The following is a 22,088-nucleotide window of genomic DNA, read 5'->3' on the forward strand; positions in this document are numbered from 1 at the left end:
GGTATAAAGTTCATACACAAAACTTTTGGAAAAAAACTTATTTTTGTCTAAGTGGAAATTCTGTTCCTGTCAGAATTCTGAATGAATAAAATTTTTATGATTTTATTTTTATAAGATACTTTAATTTGGGTCCACAAAACTGTGCTATGATTGAGAAACAGATGGTTGGAACAATGAAGTGGTATAAGAATCATCCTGGACATACTACACACTAGGAAAATATGAATTAGAAAGAGGAAGTAAGAAACCACATTATTAGTTATATATTTGTCATTCTACTACTAGGTGGAAAACTATATTGCAAATATAATTACTACTTGAAATAATTATGTGTTATTGGTAATTCTACCGCTATTTGGAAAAAATAGCCTTCCAATATGATTATGCATTGAAATATCTCACATCCAGAATGTGAAACTACTTCCCTCTGTTTTTCAAAATGACTGTCCCATGCAATGTAACTAAGTTAAAAATTAAATCACAAACATGATGGTTTCTAAGTGGTACTGTGATGACAAACAAATGCTCAGAGGCCCTGTAGATAGATGAATCTCGAACATCTGTCCCGAGAAGTTTTAATTTAAACCCTAAAGCCAGTTCGTTTGTCTTTTACTCCCATTGTCCCACAGTTCATCCCCACCTCCCTTACCCAAATTAGTGAAGTTTCCCCAACTTTACTTGTATAGTATCTCTTGTTCTCTTCCTCCATTCTCCCAACTATTACTCTGGTTCTTGTTCTTACTACTGTTGATTTTGACTATTATCATATTCCCTTCTTCTTCTTTCAGATCTTTGAGGTAACACAGCCAGATTAATCTTACTAATAATCCTACTTTCTTACGCAAATTTTTTAGTGAGTTCTCACTCCAACTGAATACACTTAAAGCTATTTATGTGTGTGCCTGTGTGTGTGTATGGTGCCAACACACTTACTTGCCCGTTCAGAAGAATTCATATGCAGAAGCATATTTCTCATTCATTCAGTGCTTTCTTGGTTATCTGTAAAAATTACCTGTTCTGTCAATTATCCATGGCAACTTGAGAATTCCTTTGATGTAAGGCTCAGCCAGGTAAGATTAATAAGTGGACAAAAAATGGTTGAGAGTGAGGTTACAAGGATTCAGAGACTTAGCAATCACAAAGAAGTGCTATCACAAAATCAATTTGAATTAAGAATCTCTGCCACATGCAGAAAAGAAAAAGACTAAACAGTTATAGTGATTTTTCTGGTAGTTCTGTTATGATGTAAAGTACAAAAGCCATACTCTGCATCTGACCAAATAGATATCTTTGGTTATATCTAAACAGAAAACAAATAAGTATATATTTTATCTTTCCTGTCCCATCAGTCAATGCATGCAGCTGATAACTTTAAGAATATCTGCGTAGAAGTATCTCTAGTTAACAACAACAACAAGAAAGTATCTCTAGTTTAATTTTATCAATTTTACAAACAAGCCAAAAAGATCTCAAAGCTGACATAAAATGACTGTGACATGTGTGAGAATGTAGAGAAAATCATTGCATCGGTATCCTCATTCAACATTTATTATCTATTTATTCATCTGTATGTCACCAAAATTATAAGGTAGGATCTGGAAAGATAAATACTGCGGGGGAAAATTGATTCTTTCATCCAGAAGTTAGATTGTACTCTGAGCTCACCAACAGAGTAAGGACGGGGCAGCAAAGTAATGGTTAACAGGGGAGGGATTATCCCGGAAGGGCAGAATCCATCTTTGGGTCTCTTCTGACTTGGAGGATTTGGACAGTTTGAGTTGATCCTAAGACTAATGAGAAAGATCTATTCTGTTGTTGGATACACTTGGGGCTGGGACTCTTGGGGACTATACATGTTAGTACATGGGAGAGAAATCTGATGTACTCCAAGAACCCAAGGAAACTTTCCAGAAAGTCCTCAAAGAGGACCCAGCCCATCATGAGACTAAATCCATGGGCTATGTAGGACAGACAAGTCCCTGTGAGAATCTTTGAACCCAGTCAGTGTTTAAACTCCTGGTATCAAGAGGATCAAACCATCACCAGAATGGTGATGGCAGCTGCAGGAAGAGAAATTCAGATGGAATCTTCCCAATCCATTGCAGCTCACACAACCAAAATACCTATAAATTCAAATAAGAACTGGCCTCCCTGCTTCCATTATTGGTGCAGCAAGGTGATCATTATCTTTCTCCACTGTTTTCCATCTGTGTGAAGAAAATGTGGCTGATGAGTTGCAACTTTGTATCAGCTCCAGGATCAAGTCAGCAGCCAGGAACCTTGCTATGTCATTGTCTTTGTTGTTGATCATTCCCTACAGCTCTGTGCAGATGGTCTGAGGTTTTGAACAAGTCAGTGATGACAAATTCGGGCATGAAATTAAACTCAGGAAGTCATGCTATGTACCAAGTTTTTCTGATTTGAAAATATTCCTTTCAGAAAACAAAACACTTTAAAAAATCACTTGTGTGTGAAGAATTGTCACTCACCTGTAGATGTCAAAAAGATTGTCTAACAGATTCAGAATGACCGATTTTCTGATTCCAAAAATTGTATTAGCTATCCATAGAATATTTTTCTTTTTATGTCATAATTGTATTTTTAATTAGAGTTTTCAAGATATTCTTAATCTCAGGCTGAATGGTAGGTAGCTTAAAGAAAATTTGAGAAATCCGATTTGTAAGTTTCTTTTAATTCCAAAAATGTATGCTGATTCCACATCAGTAAGAGTTGGTGGAAACATTTGATAGTAAGAATAATATTAAATAGTGTCCATCTTCTCTCTTATTAAGTAAGAGTTACTTCTCCTTTCTACTTGCTTGACTTCCTCTGATGCTCAGATAGGATATAAAATTGGTTCACCTCAGTTTAGTTCCTCAAATGCAAATTAAAGAGTGCATGGTATATGTAAGGATCATACACTTCTCACTTTCATTGTAAGTGAATTTTCCGGAAACATAAACACAACACTGGCACTGGGTAACAAGTTCTGAGAATTGCCAAATCATTTCACTAAGCTATCTCTTTTGATCTCTGCTCCATACACGTTTAAATAATAGCATTCCCAGTCCCTTTCTGGTCCAGTAATTAGCCATTTTTACCCTGACTTTTTAACACTCTTCTCACTTAAATTACTCTTAGCATCATGCTGTACAAAGAAAATCCTACCCCCAAAATTAATAAACCTAGAACTTATCTAAGTCATAATACCAGAACTTGCATAGATGAAATAATTAACAAACAACAAAGACCAGATCTGTGTAGTATAGGATTTAAGAGCAATGAAATCTCAAGAAATGGAGGGAGCATTGTAGGGAAAAAAGATCTAGAGGCTGTTTCATTAAGGGTGTGAGTCTTAGAATAGCTTAAACTTAGATGAGGTTATTATCAAGAGAGGGCAGATATCACAGGTACGAGATCATATTTGAGGAAATTCCCAGAGGCAGATATTCCCAGAGTGCAATAGGCTGAGGAAATAACCATCTCAACATAGATTGAAAAAATATTATTTAACCTTTATCGATCACTTAGTTTAATCTTAATAAACAATCCTATGAAGTGTAGACACTACTGTTTTCCTACTTTATTGATTAAGACCTTGAAAACACAAGAGATTAAGTAATTTAACATAGGCAGAACCATGATTCTAATGCTGATTTGTACTTTTAACTACCACACCAGTGTTCCCCAACATTCTTCACATCATGACACCTGTAGAACATGATAACATTTCTAAATCAATGAGGGTTAATGGACAATACACCCAGTACCCTTTACCTAGCCTCCAGGCTGATAGAAATCAAGATCTTGGCATGGGGGGAACTGATCTGTGGCAAAACCCACAGCTTATCAGGTGGTAAATTTTGTACTATGCTACTATACCTGTATGTTGGGAAGTAGTGGGAAATACAGCAGGAGAGGTAAGATAAATACAAATTATGAAAGGTCATATGAAAACCAGGTGAAGTCATTTGGATTCTATTTGATTGATGATAGAGTTCTTGAAGAGTAACAGTATTTTAAGAACCTCTGAATAACTGTGTTTTGAGAATGATTTGAAAAGAGCAACATCTTAAAGACAGTTCATGTACCTGTTGGCCAGTCAAAACTACTAGGAGATGGTAGTAAGAATGAAAAGAAAGAAGATGCGGAAAACTGAGTCTAAAGTATATGGAAGGCTCCAAGATAAAGGCAAGCTGAGAATGGGATACTGATGGAATAGCATCTTAGGGAAGAAAAGCTAGTTTGAGAGATGGTGAGATATAGGAAGCATTAAGTGGGAAACCCCATTAATGGAGTTAGAGAACTAGCTGCAGTTTCTTGCTATCAGAGAGGTAGAGGTTGGTTTTGGAGATAAGTGTTTTAAAACCACAAGCCTAGGAGTAATGCTGGAAGTTGAAGTACAAAACTCCCAAGACAAGCAGAGGGGAAATGCTGACAAAGAAATAGTGGCAGGAGGGAGGGAGTAGAAATCAGTCTATGGGAAAGAAAAAATAACAGAATTGCAACATTAGAAAAGAACTTTGAGGTCATGTTTTTAATTACCCTTGCATGAGCTCCTTTTACACTATGCCTGCCATATAAAGACCCTACTTATATCTGAGTACTTTCAATGATGGGAAATTTGCACTGTCCTGGGGTAACACATTCCATCTTTGGAAAGCGCTGTGTGTGTGTGTGTGTGTGTGTGTGAATTTTAGGGAAATTTGTTTCCTTTAACTTCTACTCACTGGATCTAGTGGGACAGAACAAGATCAGCTACCATTTCATGCAATGGTTTTTCACATATCTAAACACAGCTGTCATGTAATTTCCCCTTCCTTGCTTTTTTTTTCCCCCCTCCAAAATGTGAAATATGGTAGTCAGTAGTTCTCTGTATTTGTCCCAAAATTACTGCACTCATATTTTGTTTTTTATTTTTATAGTTGATGTATTAACTATATTAGTTTCAGGTGTACAACAATGATTTGATATTTGTATGTATTGTGAAAAGATCACAATAAGTCTAGTTAACATCCTACACTCATACTTTAAAAGGTGTCCCTTTGACCTATAATTTTGAATTCATGGAAGAGGTTTAGCCATGAATTCAGATCTGTTGAATTCTATATTATTTCCCTGCTATCTCTCACCATGATATCTCACCTACCAAATCATATCATATTCTCATCTCACTTAGCATTTCTTACCTTCCCAGGCTCCAGAATCCTAACATCTTTGGTCTGTTCTTCATAAGTAGTCACTGTTTGATCCCTACAATCATCTTATATGCCCTTCTAATTCCACTTTTCCCAACTTCAAGGCTAGTAGTCACAAAAGCCACAAAGGGAAAAGTTTCAAGAAGGAGGGGTTAGGCTACAATAAAAAAAAAAAATGAGGAAAAATGAAGAATAGGAAAGGTTTTCAGACCTGACTGTAAGAAGGGTGTTGGTAGCTTAGCAGAAAACTAGTCTCAGTGGTGAGGTAGATATCCCTTTCTTATATCACAGTTCTTTTTTTTTTTTTTAAGATTTTATTTATTTATTTGACAGAGAGAGACACAGCGAGAGAGGGAACACAAGCAGGGGGAGTAGGAGAGGGAGAAGCAGGCTCCCTGCGGAGCAGGGAGCCCGATGTGGGACTCGATCCCGGGACCCTGGGATCATGACTTGAGCCGAAGGCAGTCGCTTAACTGACTGAGCCACCCAGGCGCCCTATATCACAGTTATTCGAGGTGAAAAAAGACAGAGTCCTACAAACTGAAATGCACACACGAAAAATTGAGTTTGCTTTTATAAAAACATGCAGTGCATTGCATTTATTAACTAGCAGCAATTTTTGTTGATTTTATTGATCACATATATATTGGCAATAATACTTTTGGGATAGCGTTTACATTTTGTAATATTTTCTCATATATCCTATTTGAGCCTTACAATAGCCATGTAACATTTCAAAGATGAGAAAACCGTCTGAAAACTTCTCTGAGGCCACCCAATATAGAGATCTGAATATACTCCCTCACCTAGCTTTTCTTGAGACTTGTCTGACTTGACCAATGTAGGGATTCAAAGGTGTCAGGAGCTAACTCCCCTGTATGGAGTCAGAATTCATGACCTTGGCCTTTTACAAGCATTAGCTCTAACCAACTTACCAAAGGAGCCGTTAAAAACAATTAGTGCAAGACTGTTGAATCACAGAGCTGTACCTCTGAAACAAATGATACATTATATGTTAAAAAAAAAAGAAGAAGATAGTAGGAAGGGAAGAATGAAGGGGGGATATCGGAGGGGGAGACGAACCATGAGGGACTATGGACTCAAACAAACTGAGGGTTCTAGAGGGGAGGGGGTGGGGGATGGGTTAGCCTGGTGATGGGTATTAAAGGGGCACGTACTGCATGGAGCACTGGGTGTTATACGTAAACAGTGAATCATGGAACACTACATCAAAAACTAATGTGTAATGTATGGTGATTAACATAACATAATAAAAAAAAAAGAAAAAACAAATAATTAGTCCCAGTGCAGCAAAAGCAATGGCATAGCTAAACAAAATTAGTAGGAGAAGTAGTAGTATCTTATCATCCCATGATAAAATTAACAAATATTTGCCTATAACGTGCCAGGTACTGCACTCTTTCATCTCCTTTAATCCTCATGACACCCTAAGAGGTATTTTTAACCTCATTCACACATGAGTAGACTGAGAACGTCTCCAGTTTACTGGAGCAGAAAGCAAGCATGTGAGCCAGGATTTGGTTTGTTTGTGAATCTCAAACACCAAATAATTTCATATTTAAATTTTTTTTTCCTGTGACAGTAGGGGAAAAAAAGGACAACAAAAAGGATATGAATTCATCCATGAAGGATGTGAATACGCTACACATAGACAACCTTTGTCCCATTTCGTCCCACTTTCAACATCAGTTCTTCACCATTGTTGTAACTTCCAGTCTCTCCCCATGATACATTAACTGCAAGATGGCTTCACTCGCCTCCCGGCTCGGAGTCTAGACCTTATGACCAACTGTTTTTACACTGTGTTCTGTGATGCATCAGAATCTTCACTCCTTCGTCCTTCTCATTTCTGACTTAAGTGATCTCAAGATGCCTTAGGTTGTGCTACCAGCTGTAGGCTTGCTCTCTGCGTGCGGAACGCCGCTGACTCAAGGCAGTGTTAACAGCGTCCACTGTAAATTTGTGCTGTCTAATCTCACCAGGGACCTCACCACCGCTCCATGGTTCTAATATTCATGCTTGGATAATTTCCCATCACATGTTCCAAGTGGCTTTTGCCAATTACTGACAGCCTCTCCAATACCTTAACCCCATGCCTCCCTGCCTTCTGTGGAGCAGACACACGGTCTGCTGTATTTCGCAATATAGGAAGACCCCTCCCCAGACCCAGCTACTGCAATTCTTCTGTCTCCTTCACTTATCCTTTTCCCTCTACACCTTGCTCACAGGAAAAAAGCGTCTGTTTACCTCCCATGTATTTTTCCACCTGTCCAAAAATACTCCTCTGCTAAGTTCCTTTCCTCATACTTTCTTGATTTCTCAAGAGCCTTCATTTAACAGTGGGGCATTCTCTCACCTGTTTATTTTTTAAATTCACCTCTCTGTGGCACCTATAGTTCTGCTTATGAACAAGTCCAGCTTTTCCCTGTTAAAAATAAAATGAAATGGAAATTAAAAATAAAACTGTCTCTAATCTGCTATTCTTTCACTGCTATGCTATTATTTCTCAAAAAGAAAGAGAAATTATATCTGTTCACTCATTTACTTGAGCATTAACTTCTCATCCACTTTCAGTATGGCTTCCACCCACATGGATTCTTTTTTTTTTAAATTTTTTATTGTTATGTTAATCCCACATGGATTCTAATCATTTTTAGGTTAGGAAAGTGAATTCTAAGAATGAATGCCAAACTCCGCAGCACAAGAATTAGTTTTGAGTAAAGATTAACATCCAAATTAAGCCATCACAAACATAGCTGTATCCATAATTATTGTGCTTAAAGATTATTTAGTTGGAGATGGGTATGGAGAAAAATGCAGGCACAAAAGTGAGGAAATAGATCAGAAAGATTTGCCAAAAGAAAAGGGGGAAAAATGGGGCGCCTGACTAGCTCAGTCAATAGAGTGTGCGACTGTTGATCTCAGGATTGTGAGTTCAAGCCCCACATTGGGAAAGGAAAGGAAAGGGGGAAAATGGCATGGAATATGGGAAGAAAGAGTTAAGAGGCTGTCTGAAAATTATAGGGATGACTGCCTTTAGGAGTCACATACCATAAGTGGACTTTGTTGCCACAGCTAACATGGAAACCAAGCAAGGCCCTGGACATCTCTATGCATTCTGCAGACTGAGGGTCTCCCATCTCCTCCCCAGCGTCACAATATTGTTTCAGATTCTTAATATCTGGATGATTGTAATAGTTGTCCAAAAGGGGTGTCTGCTTCCAGATTCTGTTCTCTCCTTCTCAATTCACACTACATGCTGATGCTGTTGTCTGATTTTCTTTGCATATAACAAGGACTAAGAAAATGTGAATAAATGAATGAATAAAAATCCCAAAATTACATAATCACTATGACCCTCACAAAGATTTCTTTCTAGTGATAAATTACTAAAAGAAAAAAAAACTTATGTAGAAAAATATATTCTACCAGAGCCAAGAAGCCTTGACAAGGGAGGGGGTGGGGAGCGGTGGAGATCATTTTAAGATACATAAGTCCAAAACCAAACCAAACAAAAACCTACTTTTGTTAAAACTCAAACATTAAGGAAAGGACTTTAAGTGTGTGCGCACATGCACACACATACACACACACAGAATTTTCAGAATTTAATTTGCCTAATACTATTTGGTGGCCTGCTTTTCACTTTTCACTAGAAAGCTTGAAGTTATATGGAAGTAGAAGTTTATTCAATTCATAAATGGTGAAAGTCTCAATACATATTGATTAGACTATAAGCAGCCAGTTAAAAGAGTAAAATGCCAAAAAATTTGTGAATTCAGCTTGTTCTTGTCAGGTGACAGACACCAATGTCAGTCACCAATAATTTTATAGAATCACTCAGTTCCCAAGCCTCAATTTCCCATAAGGTAAAAGTGCATTGAAATTACAGATATTTTACAATGCAATTTTATTATTAAAATCATTTTCTCTACACAATTATTCTGTTGGGAAAAAATGTATATTTTTTATTACTGTGTTTTCATTTATCATTTAGCAATTGTGGTTAGTGTGAAATATATCAGCTTAAGAATTGTTTAATTCTCTTCATAATGGCATCACATTATTTTTTATTTCTAGTAGATATTTGAAGTTGATATTTAGCTCTTAAGTTCATGTAGAACAATCTCAACACGATTTGAAAAAGACTCTTGGGGTCCAACTCAAGTTGGATAATTTAGAAAAAATTCAAAATGCTAAAATCCTGTAAAAATAAATCTTGTGAAATGGGAATGAAAATGAACCAAGCTTTTGATTTTCCCTTTGGGAAATAACCGTAATTTTATGAAGAAATGAAATTGCTGGTGGTGTTTCAGGTAACAGTTTTAGCATAAATTTTTAAAAAATGAATCTGTAAGACATAGGAAGTTGGACTACAATCAGTAAACTGTTCAGGTCAGGTTGAAGCCAGTAATCAACAAGGTCTTTGTTTAAATCTGCTTATGAATAAATTACTTTTATCATGTCAGTAAAAAAAAAAAATCAGAGCCTCAGAATCATCTTGGAAGCTGTGTAGCATTTGATGTGATCTTTTTTTTAGTAATAATTATCAGATGGCATTAATTGCAACTTTTTCTTTTTCAAATGAGGAGTATTGCCACTCTCCTGGCAGACTGTTCATGGATCAGCAGGTTTCAATGACAGGCCAGGAAGGACTTTTGTTTTTATGGTGCACTTCTCTGTGTAACTTTTGTTTTATTGTTGTTGGTAATAGTCATATATTGTCTTTAACTCACAATCACCATTTTTTTAAAGATTTGTTTCTTTATTTGAGGGGGAGGCCACTCACATGTGAGGGGAGTGGTGGGGGGCAGGGACAGAGGGAGAGGGAGAATCACAAGCAGACTCCCCGCTGAGAGCAGAGCCAGAGGCGGGGCCAACCCCATGACTCTGAGATTATGCCCCCAGCCGAAACCAAGAGTCAGACACTTAACTGACTATGCTACCCAGGCGCCCCAGAATCACCATATTTAAGGCAAGGGTAAGCAAATATTTCCTGTAAAGAGGCAGGTAGTAAATATGTTAGTCTCTGTGACCATATGGTCTTTGCAGCAATTCTCAATTCTGCAGTTACAGTGCAAACACAGCTCTAAACAATACATAAACAAATGTGCATGGGGGTGTTTCAATAAAACGTTATTTACGAAAACATGCCACAGTAAGAATTGGGCCATAGTTTGCTGACTCCTCACCTAAAGGAGTATTCTTTGTGTAGAGGCAGAGAGATTAGAGATTCAAGGACATAAGAAATATCAACCCCTCAGGCCATATAAATCATAAGGTTTCAATGGCTCCAAAAATAAATATTACAACCAAATGAAGTGCTACAGAAACCCAGATTTGCTTTCACTGGTTGCTCTTATAATAAGTCATAGTTTGTTGATGAAACAATTCTTTTATTCAACAAACATCTACTGAACATCTATCAGGAGTCCAATTCTCTATTGGTAACAAGTGTGATACAAAGTACACTAAGCCGGATTCCTAGGACCTACACATTTGGCAATGGGAGATACTCCAGACTTCCATATTAGAATATGAATAGAATATGAACAATAGAATTCAGATAATTTTTAGTTTTTTCCCACCACGCCAGCCTTTTATATGTGGTCCCACATCCAGCACTACTGCTTCCTACCTCAGTCCAGAGGGGAAGAAGGACTCTGCTTTTGAACTTCCCTGTGCTCTCATCTCATCATATACACCCTAAGGACTTTAGAAGTCAGCGCTCCTTTCTGATTCTATTATTTTTACTTAAGAAAAAGAGATTCAAAATACTGGTGTACTGTGTCATACTTCTTTATTTTGAGGTTAGGGAAGGGCTTGGTTTCAATTCCTGTATCTTACTGCAGTAACAATTAGAGCATTTCATTTCCCCTGAGGAGACAGCTAAGATAGATAAATATGTTTTAAAAATCCATTCTTTAAAACTCATGCTTCTGGAGGATAAGGCATATAGACCTAAAAGGAAAGAGCAACAATTCAAACGTTCTTTAAGCCTGCGGCTACAACTCAACTCCAAAAAGAAACTTTTACAGATATTTTTTTTTGAAATACGCCATTCATACTTTTTCAAGATTTCAAAAAATATTTCCAGTCAAATTTATTAACAACTTCTAACAGCTGGGTAAATCACAAGAATTACTGAAGTGCTAAGATTTAAATTCATTATCTTGAGATATGAAAATCTTATCTAACGAGGAAAGCAAATTCTTTCTTAAAATTTGTAAATGAGAATAATGAAGATTTCATAGACTGTGAATCTATGACATTTGAATTCATAGTAATTCAGTAAAGTAGTTGAACTCTGAATTCCTTGGAAGATGTAATAATTAACATTTTAAAACAATAGAATTTACTGTACTTGAACAACTTTATGAAATCAGTTATCTTTGTAACTTTTAAACCATGATGATTATTGACAGTTTGGGCCATTCGTTGTGACCAAATATGTGTGCGTCTTCCTAGGAAAACGTAGTATTTCCAACTTGAAATTTTCAATATTCACTTTATTCTTGTTAGAGAACATGTTAAAATTTTTCATAATTCTTCCACATTGGTAGGATACCATGGGTACTAAATTATACACCATGCTTCTATAAAACTGTCATCACAATAAAACAGTAAGGTTATCAGATTCAAACACTCCTTACAATGCCTATAAATCGCAACTTTTGTATATGAAATCAAGCTTATGCTTATAGACACTGACCTAGTAAATAGATTAAGCTGGGGATATGGCTCAATAGTTGTGCTGTTAAAATCGCATTAGTATAGGAATGAAATGATAGTACATTTTTGAGGTACTAGTGTCTAACAGCTAATTACATGAATGTCAGTAGCAAGTGGAAGAAAATTATACTGAGCCTAGATTCAGTTCCAGATCAAGTTGGAGCGAAATGTGCACACTTCCTAATTCTCAGGTTGCCGATTCTAATGCAGTCTGGTATGAGCCAGGAAGGAAATCTACAGGTGAGAAATGTCCTCTGGGAGATCTCATCCTGACTGCTGTGTCCTTCCCCAGGATCTGTCACTGTGAAGGGGATGAAGAGAGCCCCCTCATCACACCCTGTCGCTGCACGGGCACCCTGCGCTTTGTCCACCAGTCCTGCCTCCACCAGTGGATCAAGAGCTCAGATACGCGCTGCTGTGAGCTCTGCAAGTATGACTTCATAATGGAGACTAAGCTCAAACCCCTCCGGAAGGTATGGTATCTGCAGGAATTGGTTTGAAAGAGAGCACTTGCAATGCAGGCATGTTTTAAAAATTCATTTATTTCCCCCAGTAGAATTTGGTAACATGGTAATATCCATGAAGAGTACATGCCTTGTGTTGGGCTCAATATGTAAAAGAGCCAAGTGTTTGCAAATAATCCTTCATCTCCATTTTATGTTCTAGGGCTCTGATTTTTATATCATTCTTCAAAATCAAAAAAAGGATGTGTGAGTGTGTGCATGATGTATGTGTTTATGTGTGCATCATTATATATATATTTATACTTACATATGCAAAATAAATATGCTTGTAATTTGATGTGAGAACATTATACTTACTGAGGTCAATTCCCTGGAAGGTTAGGATAATAGATTACATTAAATAATATGAACTCATCTAATTTCCTGAAAATCTGGCATTAGGTAATAGAAGAGAATGTTTTCTTCTATAAGGTGTGAACTCTTTTTTGGGTTTGCCTTTATTTGAGAATTTGGTGTGATAATTCATGTATAATTGAGTAGATAGAAAAAGTATTATTTTCCATATTGTGCATCAAGCTGTAAGAGAGAGGTAAGTGTATTTTTATCTACAAACTTGATCTTCAAATTCCTCACTTATGTTTTTCTAAAGAATGAAGGTAAGAATATGAGTCAAATATAGTTAGCATCGCACTCAAAGCTAGCAAAGGATAACTTGTGAAGGATACAAATGAAGACAATGAACTTTACGTAATTCATGCCCTATAGCTGGGGCCCCAGATTTTAGCATGTAACTTAGCTTTTTACCTAACTGCAGCCTTACATATACGGATGCCTCCATTTCCAAAGGAGAGTATGGAGACAGCAATTTAAATAATGATTCGGCCTAGAGCTGCTTTTTCATTTAAATTAAGTACAAAGCAAAAGTGGATGAAAAGGACATTGCTTAGAAATAAACACAATGAGCTCCAGGATGAGGAGAGATGTAAAGCAAACAAGAATATTCCAATAGGAATCTGGTGGGTTGCTGGCCATTGCAATTCTTCATTAATTCTGTAAATCATGGAGAGGGAGAATAGCATTCCTTGCTTTCACACAGCCTTGATTTTGAAAGTGTGCAAATGGTTTTTAGATGTCAGAACTGATGTAAAAATGCATTGTTTTTTCTTAACATATGTCTTTTCTGTAACTTGAGTGACAAAAGGTGATGCTCTGTTCCTCCGGGTCCCAGAGCAATCAATGCCAGAAATAGAAATGGACCGTTACTCTCTGCCCTTTGCTTCATCCACTGAACAGATGCTGTGTGATGTCTGGAGTAGCTAAATAACACATTGTGCTCTGTGATTCTGTAAATTTCTCTTCATGCCCCTCAGGGACCTACAAACTGTTTCACAGTGTCTGTATATTTCTCCATGGGTTTTTTTTTTTCAACTTCCATCTATATAAAAATGTTCATTTCAACTTTGTCAAATGTAATATTTCAATTCGAGAGCAACAGTCTAGGATAATAAAATATTCAGATTTTTTCTTCTCCCTACTATCTATCCTTCCCCCATTTTTGTATAATAAGCAATACATGATGCTGTATGGAACTTGAAAAGTCTTATTCAACCTTCCGCTTTTGTGGAATCATTCCTTATAGACTACTTTGATCCTTTCTTAGTATTCCATTCCTGATAATTTACAACCCTATCATGAAATCCGTTTCTTCTCAAATAACCTATTTATAAACCAGAGAAAGGCAGTGAATACGTCTATCTTTTTAAATCTTCTTAATAATGAATATGTTGTGACAACTTAGTGGGCACCTACTAGCTATCGATTAATGAAATACCCTACTTTCTTTTTAAAAAACATTTCTTTTGTCATAAATATTGATGAAGGACAGCATCTCAACATCCATCACTTTTTTTTTTAAAGATTTTATTTATTTGAGACAGAGAGAATGAGAGAGAGAGAGCACATGAGAGGGGAGAGGGTCAGAGGGAGAAGCAGGCTCCCCGCCGAGCAGGGAGCCTGATGTGGGACTCGATCCCGGGACTCCAGGATCATGACCTGAGCCGAAGGCAGTCGCCCAACCAACTGAGCCACCCAGGCGCCCCAACATCCGTCATTTTTAATAGCATTTCTATATCTATAGAGGATGTTAGAATCTAATCCAGAGGTTGCTTCCTGACAGCCCACAGATGTGTTTTATTTGACCCACAGGGCTTAACATTTGAAACAGTTACCAACATTTAGATGTGTGCGTATTTCATGTAAATTCCACATATTTGTATTTGTTTGAAAGTCACAGTATCTAGCTCTACTGGAACCATATTCCCAGAGGACAACATCTAAGGGGTAGCTAGGGGGACCTAAGTGGTGACTAGCGCCTGTAAAAGGATATTTGCTTTCAAGTGCTCCACATGTCTCAGCCCTCCCTCCGTCTCTGATCCTGAGACCTTGTGCCGTCCCCACTCATCTGAATACCTTTGTCGCTCCAGAGTAGGGATCTGAATTTTCAACTCCTGGTCGAACACATGAGTCCTGGACACAAGAAACATGCATTCTGTCCCTGCCTCTATGACTTATAGGTTTTAAAAACCTAGAAAAAGTATTCCAAACTTTTACTTTCTCCTTGAAAACTATGGGGCGTTGGCATAACACTTAAATGGCAGTATCCAAAATGACTTCAGATTCTGAGGTGACACGAACTATACAGATACGAGGTGTTTGTAAACTGTTTTAGATGGCTTATTTTGATGGCACTAAGATTCATCAACAGTTTTGTTTTGATAGTTTTTAATTGGTCATTACGAATGACAGGTATAGCAATGCTTAGAATATATACGAAGAACATCCCATTAATCGCTCTCAACTCAGTAATTCCATTACAGTTTATAACATTCTAAAGACCAACCTCATGAGACAATTAATTTAGCTAATCATTCTGAATTTCTACCATTAGCCAATACAGGCAGGAGATTCTGTTTAGATGAAATGGCTTCTTAAAGTGGAAAGCTGCAAATCTTCATAGTCTGACGAACGTCGGGGCTTAATAATCCCTAAGGAGATCAGTAAAACCTTACTTCATTAATTGCTACTATTACTACACCAAAATCTTCAGTTGGTAAATTCATCAAAGTATCCTAGTATCTCCAGAAGAAAAATCTTTAAAATTTAAATAAAATCAAGGGCTTCTTTGAAAAAAAAGCAATTTCATCATCTTTAAGTCAGCAGCTCACCTACTTTTATAACACTCAATAAAAGCCCCATGAGTTACCCAGGGTCAGAAATAATTCTTAGGACCCAGAAAAGTCAAAAAGATAAAAATATACAAAGCAGTACAGTTTGGAAATACATACAGTATCAGTTAGGAAGCATAAAATCTTCTCCTGTTCGGAAGCTGAAGAATTGCATGAGGTTCAGATTTGAGTCTGAATGGGAGAGACCAGCTGCTGGATATGAAGCTAAGCTTATGAGGACAGCAAATGGTACCGACAACTTTATGCTCGCCCCTAAATTATTTCTCTATATAGTTCCTCATATGCAAACCATTTGACAAATATATAATACAAAATATTCAGCTCTATGCATCCTTTTGTAACTTGTCTCATTTTTAAATGAGACAGTGAATCAACTACCTTGGCTTTGGTAATGATTAGATTGAACCATATGCACTTGTCATTTTGTAGATCAAAACAGTTGAATATTGGAACGTCCATAAAATTTAAGTTCTTTGTGAATATATTAAACCAAATAAAAAGGAATAATCATTTTTGGTATTTCTATACTTCCACCATAATGACTTCCAATGCTTTAGTTGAAATATCTACTTTAAAAAAAAATGAAGAACTGTATTTGACAAATGCTGTGTTAATTCCTTCCTTTGCCCTTAATTTGAGGTAACATTTGTCTTTCAGAAGAGCCAGTGCAAGTTACCATAGCAGGCCTACTGCCCAAAGGTTATTATTGATTCTCCACTAATCTGGAGATCTTGCAGTTCATAGTCTTAAAATTGGATAGGACAGAGAATGTGGTCAGATTCCTAGCTAGGGTCTGCTGGGTACCCCATTTGAATAACACTGCCTCGTCATACGTAAGAAAATTCAAAATGCTTCATTTACTTACCATTCTGGAGGATTTGCAATTTTACTAATACAACCATCATATACTGAATTTTAACCATGTGCCAAATATTTAGAATATATCAATTAACTTTTATCTTCATTACAGCCCCATTTCATGTAGGCACGTGAAGCCTATTTTACAGATGAGGAAAATGAGACACAGTACCAAACTTACTTAATATCACACACCCCAGAGCTCCCTGATTCTAGAGCTTGTGCCCATTGTGCGGTGCCATGCTGCCGTAAGTGGCTGAGAGTCTCTCTTTAATCACCAAAACTTCAGTTTTAATTTAGACCATTTCTAGGAAATCTTCCAAAACAAATCTTTCAGAAATAAAAATTTTTCTAAAATCTTTCTTAAACATGGATGTTTTACCCAATGTATTTTCTTAGTACTTAGTTACGTCATTAAGTATACATCACTTATTTGGCAGGTTGAAAAACATTACTTCATTAATGTTACTAGCATTGAAAGCTGTTTATCTTTGTTAACTTTCAAAATAAGATTCTGTTATTTTACCAGCAAGAATGGGTTTAACCAGGAATAGCGGAGAATTGCAGTTTGGGTCAAGCAAGCTACAGCAAAACCATAGGCAAGTCCAGGGAACAAAGGAGAGGAATGCTCTTTTGTAGATGAAAAGGGGAAGTCCAGAGGGTTATTATAAAGAAAAACAAATAATACATTACATGTTAAAAAAAAGAAGAAGAAGAAGAAGAAGATAGCAGGAAGGGAAAAATGAAGGGGGGGAAATCGGAGGGGGAGACGAACCATGAGAGACGATGGACTCTGAAAAACAACTGAGGGTTCTAGAGGGGAGGGGGGTGGGAGGATGGGTATTAAAGAGGGCACGTTCTGCATGGAGCACTGGGTGTTATGCACAAACAATGAATCGTGGAACACTACATCAAAAACTAATGATGTAATGTATGGTGATTAACATAACATAATTAAAAAAAAAAAGAATGAGTCTGCTGGCGTAAACTTGGAGTTCAAAGTATAGTGGCTTTTCATTGGCGGGTTTGTGACTGTCTCTCACTGGCTGAGCTCCTGCGGGTTGGGGCGGTGGAGCAGGAAGGTAAAAACCATTTTTCCATCTGCTGAGGTATAAAGTAGCTAAAGTAGTATCACTTGCAAGGTTCCTTTCTTCCTGTTGGTATCTGCAGTTGATAACCCTAGTAGGGCGTGAGAGCTACCCGCTTCTGGTCTCCTGACTTCATTTTAAACAAGATTTTCTTTTATTAATTTTCACATCTTCATTCTGCATCTGCCAACCTCCTGTGTTTTGAAAGCCCTTTGTAGGGGCAGAAAAGTTTTCCCTTCTTCCGTTTTAAGTCCTTTGGCTGGTCTGATAATTAAATTAGCATAAGACAGATTAACAATAGAAAAACAAAAGTTTAATAACATGTATACATGAGAGAGACCCCGGAAAACCAAATAACTCACTGAAATGGCCGAAGCCATCACCGTAAAAACCATCTTCAGCTAAAGACAAAAGAAGACCTTTGGGGAAAGGAGACCAGCTATGGGAGGTTACCAGGAAAAACAGTATACAAGGGTAAGGTTGTTAAGCAGATTTAAGTTGTTGTCATCTGCATTGATAGAGTTCTAGAGATTGCCTCTTCCAGGTACAGCAAGGGAGACATCCTTACAAATGGAGATTTTCTTCATAAATGTGAATGTCTCTTACAAAACAGTAAAAACTTTTGTTGGATTTTTAGAGCTTTTCCATGTCCGCTTGTTTTTAAAATAACCAGGTTAAAATAATCAACGTACAAAAGAGGCATATTTTGGGGTGGCAAAATCTTGCACCTTTTATCTGTTTTTGTTGTTTTCATCCTCCCCGCTCTCAGAATCTGCTGCCAGGTCTCTGTTCCTTCAGGAGCCGTTATTCAAATTTCACAAAGCTACTGTTTTTCTGCTGTAAACAACAATGACAAAAATCAAGAGTTATAAAATTAGGTCTATAAAAGGCCCAGTTCTAGATGAACTTCTGCAACATTCGCTTTTGATCATTGGCAAGAGTTTTAGTGATTACGAACATTTTGGCATCATTCCAAGATTCTCGGACCTCTCTTTGGTATCCTTCTTAATTCTCACCTTTACTTGGAATTACATAAAAAATAAAAAAAAAAGCCCTCAGCAAATACGGTTTTGATGTCTCCAGGATGTTTCCCTAGAATCACAGAGTCCAGTTCTGGGGAGTAGGTTTGCTGTGCCATTTCTTCAGAAATACGTAAGCTTGGAGGCAATGAAAATCTCTGCCCTAGTATGAGGCTAGATAAAGCTTTCTTTATACTTGCAAAAAATATCCATACTCATCATTTGCGATGCCTATTGGCTCTGTCATCTTGCTGCGTTTCAGCTCCATTATAATATGAGCTCCAAGTGCAGTCGAAGTGATTTAGAACACTCTTAGAAAATTATTTTGTTTTCAAAATCACACCTTCCTAATGAACCAGGTAAGCTTTTCCCAACAAATTTCTCCAACCAGCAGTGGTGTTGTCTGCAGCCAACACTTCCCTTACTTCTCGCAGCTTCTTTCCATGAGAAGGAGGAGCCCAACAGGCTAGTCAGCTGATAGCAGTGGGAAGGGAAAGGATAAGTAAACCACAAAATAACAAAAAGATCATTAAAAGAAAAGCATTTCAACTCAATTGGAGCATTATCTTTTTTCCTAAAGTCTTTTTATTTTGTTTGGGGGGTTTTGGGGTTTTATTTGTATTTGTTTTCTTGCTTTACCACACTCATGTCTGTGGGGCATCTGGACTGGATGGGGGCCGTGGCGCAGGTGGTGAAGGAATCCGCTCGAGGCGGGACAGAAGAGATGAAAGTGTATTGAATGGACCCTGCCAGGGAACAGCGGGCAGGACAGCAGAGGAGAGACTGTCTGCCACAAGGGCCACCGTTACAGGGCAGAGTGAGGGAGTATGGGGATGCAGGGAATTTTCTTTTTGCGTAATCTCAGGAACTGTGTCTGGTTGTAACTGGTCAGTTAGGGTCTATGGCTGTTTCACGGTGGGTTGCTTAATGAGCCTGTTTGCGTCAGCTTGGTAGTCACTGTAGGCCCTTTTGCCTTGCTCAAGTTTCTATTGCTCAAGCCTGTTGCCTAAAAGCAGTGTCTACCATGCCCTCGGGACTGAATTGATATTTCAGTTAAAATAGTATTAAATGTGAGTAGAGAGCAATGCCAACATGTCTAACATCAAATGATTATGAGATGGAAAATACAAGTGTCTCATGCTTTTTCTAATAGATACTTGGGATTTATCATATGGCCTCATCCTTTTGTCCTTTGAGAGATTACTAGTAGCTGATTAGTCTTTAAAATTCCAAAAGCAAGAAGACTGTAGTTAACTGGGATCTGTATTATAGAATAATTTTTCAAAATAGAAATATTCTTCTCTAGGCGGCAGAAGAGCTTATTCATTTGTGAAGCTTCCATCCTTAAACACAGTCCTCTCTCAAGGTAGATGTGAACTCCACCCAGTGGCAAACTGTGTTCCGAATGATTGTTCTAAGAAAGCTCCAGTCATGCCCAGTTCACTCATTCACTCAACTCACTGTACTATCTACTATGGGCCAGTTGTGTTCAGTAGTGAACCAGATAGGAAAAAAACCCTGCTCCCAGACTGCATCCACTGCAGGAAAGATGGGAAAAGTGGATTACTTACATTATTTTGTAATAAATTTTAAAGGCATGGTAATCAGTGGATGGCGGTGTGGGGATTGAGAATTTTCTATAACTCCAGAGGGAACGGTAAAGGTAATTCAAAGAAAGCAAGCCATCAAATGTTTGGTCTTTACTTGTGAGACTGTCCATATAAAAGGATTTCTTTTTGTACAGTAACTACAAGTACATAGCAGAATGACTTTCCTCTTGTTATCCGTGCTTCACATAACCTAGGCAAATCAAGAAGATATTACTTAGCAATTGGATATCTAGGACATTGGGCAAAGAGAACTAGGAATATAGAACAGGATTTGACAGAGGGTGTCACAGAGGAGACTTAACCAATTCCTGAATAATTGTTGTTGGCTGGAACATTTCTCTTCAGAATTTCCTTATTAGTATATCCAATTATATATTACTTCAGTTCTGTTTCTCTCTTTGAAAATTATTGCTTGAAGAACATAACCTCACTTGCCTGGTAAGAATGTCACCTTGTGTTACTATTCTAGATATGAAAAGAAACATTTAACTTTCATTAGATTTGCTATTGAAGTTTTTAACAGGATACAGTTCCATCCTTGTGAAAATACATTTTTATTTTGACAAGGACAAGGAACACAGGAAATGGAACTTCTTTTATATACTTTGTATTTTGATATTTGAAACATAAACTATGGTTGAAATGAGGGAATCGGTATTACAATGATCCATATGGAAAGCATAAAAGCATCCAATTAGAATGTGCAGAAGCATATGCACACACACACACACACACACACACGCACGCACGTGCACACACACACACACAGTTACAAATAAAGATTTCCCCAAAGGATCATCTTATGACTGAGTTTTTTTTAATGAGAAAGAAGTTATATTTGTGTTTCATTTTAAGTTTTCTTAAGATGGCATAACAATTGAGTTTTAAATTACTTCCATATTTAAATTTTCTTCCAGCTAAAGAGTGTTCTCTCTCAGCTGGGATTATTTCTTAATTCATTTATCCAGTTTCTCAAAATCTTGGCATAGAATCTAAGAAAAATTTTCTCCTAGACTTTTGGTTTAATTTTTTGAATTAAGGCACAAGGAAACCAACATGGTTTTTTCAAAAGCAAATATTTTGGACCAAATCAAGTTGCTTTTCTTTAGCATTGACAAGTAAGAGAAAAATGAGGAAGACTTTGACATGATCTGTCTGGAAATGATGGTGTCTGTCCCTGCTGTCCAAGCCTCTACATGCTTGTGTGATATTATCCACATTTTAATAAGATAGGTGTCTGAAAGATTTCATTCCAAAGAGACCTACTCTCTCACAAGCCAGCTCCCTTCCAATTTTCTATTTTTCTCTACCATTGAGTAGCTCCTCTTCTTTCGTTTCCCACATGGTTATGCCACCCACTGCCTGGTCATACCACTGCAATTATCTCGAATAGGAATGATTTGCCCCAAATTAGGCAAATTTACCCACTCAGCCACAGGTATGGCAGAACCGGCTCTGTGAAATGTATAGCATGGAATATTCCAGAAGGTGGGGAAAGCAGGACAGGAGGCAGAGAAGTTGAGCAATCCACACTCAGTTCTTTTGCCCATTTCCTTTGGTAAAGAAGTGAGTGATGAGCAGAGAGAGGCCAGCTATGTTACTCTAACAGAGGTCCCTCCACATGGAAACATGAAGCAAAGAAAAACAAGAGAGAGAACCCTAACACAGAGAATCCAAAACACAGAGAACCCAAAAATCTAGGAATGATAACTATTTTTAAATTCTCTCTTCACTGAAATAAAAGGAAAGTGCTAAGTTAAAAAGAACAAACAATTTAAACAAAAAAGAAAGAAAGAAAGAGAAGAAAGAAAGAAAGAAAGAAAGAAAGAAAGAAAGAAAGAAAGAAAGAAAGA

General features: G+C 37.3%; 1 protein-coding gene across 2 annotated transcripts in view; it reads left to right on the forward strand.

Moving 5' to 3' along the window:
* Window positions 1-22,088, forward strand: part of MARCHF1 (membrane associated ring-CH-type finger 1) — a 315,590-nt gene that overhangs the window by 250,551 nt on the left and 42,951 nt on the right. For both annotated transcript variants that reach the window (XM_044912584.1, XM_021698716.1), the window contains one exon: window positions 12,244-12,424. In XM_044912584.1, coding sequence (XP_044768519.1) covers window positions 12,244-12,424 — 181 coding nt within the window. The remainder of the gene's footprint in view (window positions 1-12,243; window positions 12,425-22,088) is intronic.

The sequence above is a fragment of the Neomonachus schauinslandi genome, chromosome 2, assembly GCF_002201575.2.
Source record: "Neomonachus schauinslandi chromosome 2, ASM220157v2, whole genome shotgun sequence".
Classification (NCBI taxonomy): domain Eukaryota; kingdom Metazoa; phylum Chordata; class Mammalia; order Carnivora; family Phocidae; genus Neomonachus; species Neomonachus schauinslandi.